The sequence below is a fragment of the Manis javanica genome, chromosome 7 (assembly GCF_040802235.1).
Source record: "Manis javanica isolate MJ-LG chromosome 7, MJ_LKY, whole genome shotgun sequence".
Taxonomy (NCBI): domain Eukaryota; kingdom Metazoa; phylum Chordata; class Mammalia; order Pholidota; family Manidae; genus Manis; species Manis javanica.
The window spans coordinates 8295001-8304372 of NC_133162.1; the positions used below are offsets into that span (position 1 = coordinate 8295001).

The window sequence follows — 9372 nt, forward strand, 5'->3', positions numbered from 1 at the left end:
AACCCCGAAGACCAGATTTTGATCAGTTTTGCTCCATAGACCCATCGCCTGGAGCGGCAGCCAGGGAAGGGACCGGAGCGAGTACAACCAGCATGCGCCGTTTGGGAACCCTCAGAGGAGGCTCGCATCCTCCAGCTATCCCTTGCCTCCTGTCTCCGAACCCTCCCCGATACGCCAGTGAAGTTCTACTGGATCCTGGAGGCAGAGGGTGGGAAGAAATCCTAGACGGTTAAATCCGGGGACCCCAGTGAGAGCTAGGGCTGCGCCGTAGTCTGAGACCCGATTCCCCAAAAGCTGCTACTCCCCACCCTATAAACCGTCGGGGTACTCCTTCGGAAGAGTATGACTGGGGACAAGTGCAGCCCAAATCTCAACTCTAGATTTCAAGCCCGGGGCACCAGGCAGGGCTCCGAGTACTGCAGGTCTAGTTACTTTCGCGGCCCTTTCCTCTCTTGCCACAACCGTACCCCCTCAACTGTTTTTAGGTCAAAGGGTCAACATCCACCCTGCACACCCAGATGGGTGCATGTGCACACTTCCAGATGCTTACGCCCACCGCAAGGATTGCTCGCACACAAAAGCCCGGGAAGGCCAGCAGGCAGGGCTAGCGAAGGGCAGAGAGTGGGCGGGAAGTGTGGGATTGCGGGGAGGAGCCTCGCGGATTGCCTCTGCTGGGCCAAGTGTAAATGCCAGGCTCAGCGTAGTCCCCTGGGCCCGCCCGGCTGCGTTTTGGACCCCAAGCGGGGATTTCCATGGAGCTCTTGGTTCTTGTATCCTGGCCTCCTCGCTGTGACTCAGTAGAGAGATCTTTTCCTGGGTGCTTTACGGAGTTGGATTGATAAGGAGAAAAGGCCCCCTGGCTGGGTCACTGGGCAAGGGCGTGGACAATTGTGAGAGGTGGGGGCAAGATGCAGTCTTGGAGGAGGGCCGTGCCCACCAAAGTCTGCACCCTTCAGGGCCCCCAGAGGGAAATTCAGGTGCCCGGCGCGCACTTAGGGGGCGAAGCAGGAGCACGTGGCCAGGGACGGGCAGCTCAACAGCACCAACAGCACCGAGCTCGGCAAAGGCAAAGCTTTTGCAGGCGGAAGGCTGCGCAGCCCTCTGTGCTCCCATTGCTCGGACCCCCACCCTCCCATCGCCCAGGTCCGAGCTGGCCCAGAGTCCCGTCACTGAGAAAGCGGATCCCACCAACCTTCTTGCCTCTTTCTCTTTTGCCCAGTTCTACCCTCCAGCGCGCTCCGGGAGCAAGGAGAGGAGAGCGCTCTGTCTTCGCGGTGTGGCCTGCGCCTCTGGAGTCCCCTAGCCTGCCAAGGGGACGTCCTGGCTCAGAACGAGTGCCCAGTGGTGCGTGGGCGGGGGGGGGGGGGTGCAGTTTATATCTGTCCTGGTATTGTTTGATGTACACATACCCGCTCTATTTACTACCAAATAAAAGAAATACATCTGTGTTGCCAACAGAAATAGCTCGCGCGCAGGCCTCACCATCTCCCGGGGCCTGGAGGCAATCACGGGAGCTCAGAGTAGCAGAGTTCGGCACTGTGGGGACCCCAGATACGAGTGAGGTCCCCGTCTATAGGAGTATGGGGGTCCGCGGAGGGGTGTTGGCGGGCTCCGTTAGTTTATCCCTGATGACTTGAGAGAAGGGAGCCGGACGCATCCCCCTGCAGGAAGGATTTCTGGCTTAGCACAGCAGGAGGCAGGAGCGCCACCTCCCTCCCTGGCCAATTCTTTCCACAGGATTCCCCTCAGCTTTCCTTAGCTTGAGCTCTTAGAGAAAGCCAGTTGCCCAGGGTCACCTCCTGAACAAGGTGTGCCTGACTGGGTGTGTGTGTGTCAGCCATTGCTGTGGTTTGTGTGTGTGTGTGTGTGTGTGTTGCGGGGGTGGGGGGGGCATACTGGGAGCGCATGGACACCATGTCTGTTAGGAGGTCTAACAAAACTGTGTGTGCGTGTGTGTGTGCGTATCACTTGTAAGTGTACTCTATGTGTTGTTTCTGTATGTGTCTGGGTGAAGCAGAAAGGATTTAAATGCGAAGGCAGTGTCATCTTGCACTGACTTGAGTATTAATTGGGGGTGCAGATAGGAAAGGATCTGAAGTCAGATAAGAGGGAGAGAAGGCCGAGTTCCAGATCTGAAGAAAGGGAGAGTAAAAGGATCAAGTCATTGGGGGTTTTGGTCCAGTATTCTAGGATGGGGGAACCGGCTGCCTTGGCTCCCCACAGTGGAATGTCCCGGAGGAGAGGCTCGGTCACCCTTACTCCCACGGTGGCACCCTCTGGTGAGTGGTTCCTGCGGTTCCTGGCAATCCTTGCAGAGGCAGCAGGACGAGGGTGACCTCTGTGGGGGAAGAGGACCCATCCAGCTCTCAGGATGTGACAGTCCCACCAAGAGTTTTCTCAGCCTTTCCTAACACAAAGGCCTCCGAAAGACCTGCAGTCCAGTCCACCATGGAGTCTGCACAGAGCAATGTTCCTGGACCCTGCACTCTGGCTCAAGTCCTGCATTGTGAGAAATATCACAACCCTGACCCCACAGGAGGAAAGCAGCCGTTTGCGCCTGGGCCAGCTTCCAGGCTCATACAGCCACCAGTCCCAGGCAGGGCTGGTATCACCCTCCTCCCCCAGGGAGCTCACCGTGCCTCCTGGAAGGGACAGCAGCCAGCCCAGGGCAGTGGGGCTCCCCAGTAGGAGGGAAAAGGAGGCCTCAGGGAGCAGGACAAAAGATAAAGTGTGCATATGGAGAACCAGTTATTTCTTGACTTTGTAAAGACCGGGTCAGTCAAGAACCATTTTCTAGAATCCAAACACAAATAAAGAAGTATTTTCTTGGAGTTTGATAACATCGTGTTCTGGCTGTAAAATCGAAGGATGTGTTTGCTATTGCAACATTATTTTTAATGAGCTGTTACTGGCCTATCCCGCAGTTGGTATTGCCAACAGTAAAAAGCATCACTGTGTTTGCAGGTAACACAAGGAACAACATATTTTGACCCTGAATTTCTGTTTATTTTTCATTTAGGACACATGCCCTCGTTTTTATTTCAAACCAGAGAGAAGTAAAGGGAGATCTATCTTCACTGAGATCCACACTGAAACTTTGACATAAATATACATGCCTGCTGATTTGGGGACAGTTTCCCATGAATAGAAAACGGTACTGGACGCTTCAGCCATAGTAAAATCAATTGTGTTGCTTGGGTGTGAAGAACCCAGTAAAGTACTGGAAAAGAGAATGGGGACGTGAGCAGTCGCTGCTAACAGATGCACCCAGTGGGGCGATCTTAGGAATCCTCGTCTCCCCCTTCCGGCTCCTAGGCTTCAGGCATGCCCTGCCAGGTGCTGGGTGTACAGACCCCATGTTCCAAGGCAGGCAGCAGTGTCGGGTTAGCAAGGGGCGTCCAAGCACCTGCCTTCCACCGGGTGGACCCGAGCTTCCAAGCCTCACGGGGCGTGCTGCGCCTCGGCAGGCCGCCCACCGAGAGAGCAAAGGCCAGGCGCCCAGCAGGCGCATGGGAACAGTTAGCGCTGTGCTTCCGTGTGAGCCGGGACAGGGACAGGGGACCCACAGAGGCCACCCTGGAGGTATTGGGCGCCGATGGACAAAAAAGAACGCGGCCAGGAGGAGACAGATCCTTTCCGTAGCGTCTGCCGCAGTCGGAGGTCTGTGTTCCCGGCACTTGACATACCAGGACCCCGCCCACACACGAGCTGCCTAAGGAACCACAGTTCCTCCAGACCCGCGGAGGCCTCACTGTCCCGGAGCTGGGAGCCTCCGTCCCTTGGACTGGTTGGCCTCCCTGAGGCTGCCCTTTTCGTCCTGGCCTCTCCCAGCTGGACTTCGCGATTGGCCTCTGGCCGCAGCTCAACTGTAAGTCCACTCCTTTCCTCCCCCAACCCCGGAAGCAACTGGAGCCCACCGTGCTGCCCGCCCGCGGATGAGTTCCAGGCATGTCTTGCCCAGAAGCGCGCGGCTCCTGCAGTACCTGTGATCTGGGAACCAAATGCCCCAAATGCCAGGCTGCAGCCCTGCGTTCGGAAACACCCGCGTCTCTGAGCTCGCGGTGCAGCTGCGCTCAGTTTTGCAAACTAGATAAGCCTTGGTGCTCGCCCTTCCGCCCCACATTATTCCCTGCTCGCAGGGCGTTTCTAGCGGCCTAAGGTACTGAGGATAGAGCGGCTCTGGTCGCGAACAAAGCCATCTCTGTCTTCGCCGCTTCCTGGGTTATAAGGATGTGCGTCCAGGTTGGACTCGGCAAGCGCGGAGGCAGACAGAGGACAAGACAGACAAGAGTTTCGGAGACACCTGCTCTGGGAAAATCATCCGAAGTTACACACTGTAGCGACACGAAATGCTTCGCTCTTTCTTTTTAATTAATTCAATTTCACGACAACATTTAGTGTAACAATTTTTTGTGGGGTTTTTTTCTCTTTTTCTTAAAAAGGGACTGAACCCGGGCAGAGGTGAGGAAGATAGGGGAGGGGAGGAGGGAGGACAAACTATCACAGAACAACAGGTGTAGCCCACAGAAAGAAAACAGGCCGGGTGGCAGAGCAAGGAACCCTGGGAGTTGAGGGTGATCTTTACAAGAAATCTGTACATTTATCAAATAAGTTAAAATTCTCCTAAATTGATTGTCCTTCACTTAAAGCGCTCCAGTATGTCTATCTTCCTCCTCTAAGCATTGCTATCTAACCTTGTTTGCTTCCTTCCCCCATTTCCCCTTCTGAATTTTCCCTTTCTAAACGAATGGCCCGAATTACACAGTGAAAACGTGTGTTCCTCTGCGTGGAGGAAGAAGCAGGGCTCTCGAGAAATTTGGTACAATATTGCACAGGTCAGAAGTACAACAACCATTACTGCAGAACAAAAAGGTAGGGGGAGAGGATAAAAGATACAGGTTTTCGTTGTTTAATATTGAAATCACTCTCTCAAAAGAGGGAACAAAGTAGTAACAGTAATATTAATAATAATTTACCAACAAATGGAATTCCCCAAATAAATGCTACTAATAAATAAGACCATTCACACCGGGCCAGATGTGGTGCTGTTTAAAAAATCAGCAGTCTGAGTTTTGGCTGTCTTGTCTTTTCCCTTTAAGCACTTAAGAGAATTCTTCCATCACAAATTGGGACTGATGAAGAGGTCAGTTGCCACAGACCTCTGCCAGATTGAAAAGCGGCCTGAGCTGGGCTCTTAGAGACTGCTCAGATTTTGAATATTGGGGAGGATAACTGATTGGGGGTGGAGAGGACAAACCACACCCAGAAGTCCAGAAGTAGAGTACTACAATATGAATTCTCTGTCTCTCTCTGGACTTTTGAAAATAGTTCCATGGAAAATGAATAAACTAGAGGGTTCTGGTTTTTGCGCCTATTTTCCCTCAATAAAAATAAAACCAAAAAGCCACAGCTCAATGCATAGGGAGGGAAGGGTTGCACATTTCACAAAAGCTGTCAGTCGAAATATTTGACCCGGGAATTTTGTCTTTTTCCTGCTCTCCCTTAATATAAACTAAAACCAAAAGTAAGGGGGAAGCGCCTCAAATCCATTAGGGATGAATTGCACGAAAATGCATTGCAAATACTTACAAAACTTTACCGATTGGGGGAGGGGAGGCCGGAGCTGCGCGCCCGAGCCCCGGTTCCCAAAGGCCGCTGGACAACTGGTGCCCTCGGCCCGGCCCAGTCTCCTCCGGGGTCTGGGAAGGGGGCCGGGCACTCCCTCCCTCTCCCCTCTCGGGCCTCAGACGGGCCGAAGCAGCGGCACGGACGAGACCACCGGGTGCGAGTAGTAGACCGGGTGCGGGAAGGTGAGCAGCGGCTGGCTGACGGGCACCGGCGCTCCCGCGGCGGCGGCCGCCGCGCCCTCGGCCGCTGAGTTCTCGTGGTAGAGGATGGGCACCCGCACGATGCGCTGCGCCGCGGCGTGGCTCAGGTTGGCCGCCTCCAGCTCGGCCGCCAGCTGCCGCTTCCACTTGTTGCGGCGGTTCTGGAACCAGATCTTGACCTGCGTCTCCGTGAGATGCAGCGAGGCGGCCAGGCCGGCGCGCTCCGAGCTGCTCAGGTAGCGCTTCATGTCGAAGGTGGACTCGAGCTGGAAGACCTGGCTGCGGGAGAAGACCGTGCGCGTCTTCTTTTTGCGGCACGCGGGCTTCTTCTCGGGGCTCTCGGCGCCCTTCTTCCAGTCCTCCGCGCCCGGCGTCACCGCCGCCGCCGCCCCTGCGTTCGCCCCGGCCGCGCCTGGCGCCGCCTCGGCCTCCTTCTTGCCTTCCTCCGAGTCGCTCTCCTCCAGGATGATCTCGTCCGGACTCTTGGAATCCAGTTCCTTGTGGTCGGGGTCGGGCTTGAGCAGCGGCTCCGGGGAGTCCCGGTCGGTGCCCGAGGCCGGGGAGGAGTCCCGCAGGAGGGCCTTCTCCGAGGCTGGGGAGAGAGAGACAGACAGACAGACAGACGCACACACACACGCACACTGCCGTCAGGGAGGCCTGGCACCCGGGGACGGCGGGCCTAATCTGCCGCTGCCTCTGGGACCCAGGCCTCGAGGCCCCGCCATTCCCGTGGGCCTCGTCCTCTCTGGCTGGGCCAGAGTAGGGGCGCCGCGTCCTGGGATCCCCCCTCCTCCTGAGGACAGGCGAGGGAGCCCCGGAAGGTGGCGGCGCGGCCGCTTCCCTTCCTTCCCGCAGCTCCCCGTCCAGGGGCCCACTGAGAGATTCGCCTCTGGCTTGGGCCCGCCCGCCCACCGCCGCCACCCAGGCCGCGTCCCCAGTTCCAGCCGCCTGAGGCGTCCCCATTCATGCCCAAAGCCGCTTGTCCCTGGAAGCGGCGCGCCCCGGGCTCCAAGTCCACTTCTTTTCTCACCAAGTGGGATTGGATCCCCGGCAGCGCAACCGAGCGATGCAAGCCAGGGGCCGAAGGAAGTTGGCCAAACAGCAGGCTGGAGAGGGCGGGGGTCCCGGGGCTGCAGTGGGAAGCAGCACTGGGCGGGGATGGGCCAGGCGATCGGGGAGCACAACGAAAGCTCAAAGAGGGGGGGCTGTACCTTCAGGTCGCGGGAGGTGGCCGCCGGCGGAGGTCAGGGTATAGGGGTACCACCAGGCTGGGGTGCGCTCCAGGTAGTGCGCGGGCAGGGCAAACCTCTGCGCTGGGATCTCAAAGCGAGGGAAAGCCAGGTCGCCCACCTGCGAGAGCGCGAAGCCCGCGGCGCCCTCCAGGGCCCCCTTGGCCGCAGCGGCCGCAGCGGCGGCGGCGGCGGCGGCTGCCGCGGAGGCCGGCGCGAAGAGCGTCCGTGGGGGCGGCTGCGGCTTCAGGGGCGGCCGGTGATGGTCTCCGTTGAGCAGGTTCTTGATGGAGAATGGGGACTCTTTGGGCGCGGGTGGAGGAGGCGGCGGCGGGGGCTGTGCGCTAGCTGTGCCTGGGGCGTCCGGCCCGGGCTCCGGCATCGTCCCGTCCTCCAGGTCCCCGGGAGGGAGGGAGAGGGACAGGCGGGCGGCCCGGCGAGCAGGCGGGCGGCCGGAAATCAGACCATAAACGGAACTCAACTACGGGGCGCAAAGTCGGCGGCCGCCCGGGGCGCAAATCCAGCGGCGCGAGGGCGGGGTGAGGACCCGGCCAGGGCGGGCTCGCATGGGGGAGGGGTGCTGAGGGGCGGGGAGCTGCCCTGCCGCGGCACCGAGGGAGCGGGGCGGCCTGGCGGCGGCTGCAGCTCCCAGGGAGGAGGCGGCAAGAGCAGTGCTCGGCTTGGGGCTGCGTCAATCCGGCGCCGGATGCTAATGATGAAATCAAAATGTCATCCAAGTTAAATGCGGGGAGTATACGGCGATTGGGCGCGCACAATGGCAAATGGGATTAGGCAGGCGAAGGCGCAGCCGAGCCCGGGCCCCGCAGCCGCCTCCGCCACCGCCCCCTCTTCTCTGTCCCTCGGATTTTGGCGCTTTGGCTTCGGGCTATAAGAGCCCGCCTGTTATTGGCTTTATATAGTCCAATTAGGCAGCAAATGAGGACAAGCCTATTAGCACAAAAGGATATTGGCTCCCGCTAAAGAGGCACTCGGAGCGCTCCTGCGAGCGCAGGAGGCGAGCAAGGGACGCGGAGCTGGCGGCGCCCCCGGCCGGAGCGCACTGACAGCGGTGGCGCCGGGCGCCCGCGCCTTCCTCTCCCCCCTGCAGCTCGGGGAGCTGTTTCCAGAGGCCTGGCCTGCGGGAGGGAGAAGGGGCGTGCCAGGCACGGCCGGGTCACCTCGGGGTTATTCGCCCTCGCAGCTGCTGCTCCTCCGCTCCCAGGGGCTTGGCAGGGGCCCGACACCCCCACCCCCCCACGTAGCTGGAGGGCCACGCAGCGTGGGTCCAGGAGGCAGTACGCGACCTCCCGACAGCGGCGAACTCAGCGCTTTCCTACCCTTTGGGGTCCGGCGGCTTCAGCATTTTCCCAAAAGCCTGCTAAGGGCGTGACCGTGAAGAAAGGGATCTGGGTTCCCCACCCACTGTCTAGTCGATGGGAAGGGTGTAAGTCCTTGCATTGCGTCGGCTGGTTTAGGAATCCGCGTGGCCTTGGCCTTTGGCCCTGGACAACCGAAGAGAGAGCCGCTCGCGGGGAGCAGGAATGGATGTGCGTCTCTGCGCACCCGCGTGTGTGCGCAGGAGGGACTGACGCCCCTGCTCATCACTCGGTGGGGAGGCTGGGGCAGCGGTGTCGCTGCACCGACGGCTACGCTCCGAAAGGGCCTCTTCTCCATTGGCTGGCAGGGCCCAAGGTCCGCCGATCAACTTTGAGCCTGTGGGCCGGCAAACGGCCGGCTTTTGGAACTGCCTAACTCTTTAACACCGGCAATGTAAGCCTAAGGCACAGCGGCGTACCTTCCGCGGCAGCCGTGGTGGTGGCGGCCGCACCCGCAGCACGTCCCGATGGCCGCCAAGTCCGCAGAGAAGTGCCTGCTGGGCCTATGAGGGACAGCTGAGCAGAAGGTCACTCTGTTACATCGGCTTTAAAAACAACTCCCCAGGTTGCGCAAGAAGCCCATAAGGCAGGCGTATAAGACTAGATTTAAGTATCAAGTGAATCAGAATTGCTTATGGGGTCCCTTCCCGAGAGACAGCGCCCTGGTCGGAGAAAGGAGAAGTGGCCATCAGTCCCCTCTATCCATTGTGAGCTTTCGTACACCCAGTCTTTTTGTGGCCCCTCTGTCTCCCCGTCATCTTGTTTTTCCTTAAATCGGTCCCTTGCCTAACTCAAGGCCACCCTGCACTGACAGATCGCTTTGGATCTCCAGTTGAGAAGTGAGTATGGTTTATTTTCCGATCCAGGCCTTCAGACCCTCCCCCACCAAATCTCGATGGGCATATTTCATGCTTTTTTCAGCAAACGTAAACGTTCACC

General features: G+C 58.7%; 2 protein-coding genes across 2 annotated transcripts in view; both read right to left on the bottom strand.

The window, feature by feature from the left end:
* The window catches only part of HMX2 (H6 family homeobox 2), a 9340-nt gene extending 8011 nt beyond the window's left edge, over positions 1-1329 (bottom strand). Inside the window, exon 1 of the mRNA XM_017649692.3 lies at positions 1193-1329. The gene's annotated coding sequence lies outside the window, so the exon portion shown is untranslated. The remainder of the gene's footprint in view (positions 1-1192) is intronic.
* A 1703-nt stretch (positions 1330-3032) lies between these two features.
* HMX3 (H6 family homeobox 3) lies at positions 3033-8131 on the bottom strand. The gene is made up of 2 exons (XM_037010948.2): positions 7040-8131; positions 3033-6420 (listed from the first exon to the last, which is right to left on the bottom strand). The coding sequence occupies exons 1-2, from the start codon at positions 7437-7439 to the stop codon at positions 5744-5746; spliced, it is 1077 nt and encodes a 358-aa protein (XP_036866843.2). The 5' UTR covers positions 7440-8131; the 3' UTR covers positions 3033-5743.
* Positions 8132-9372: the final 1241 nt, after the last annotated feature.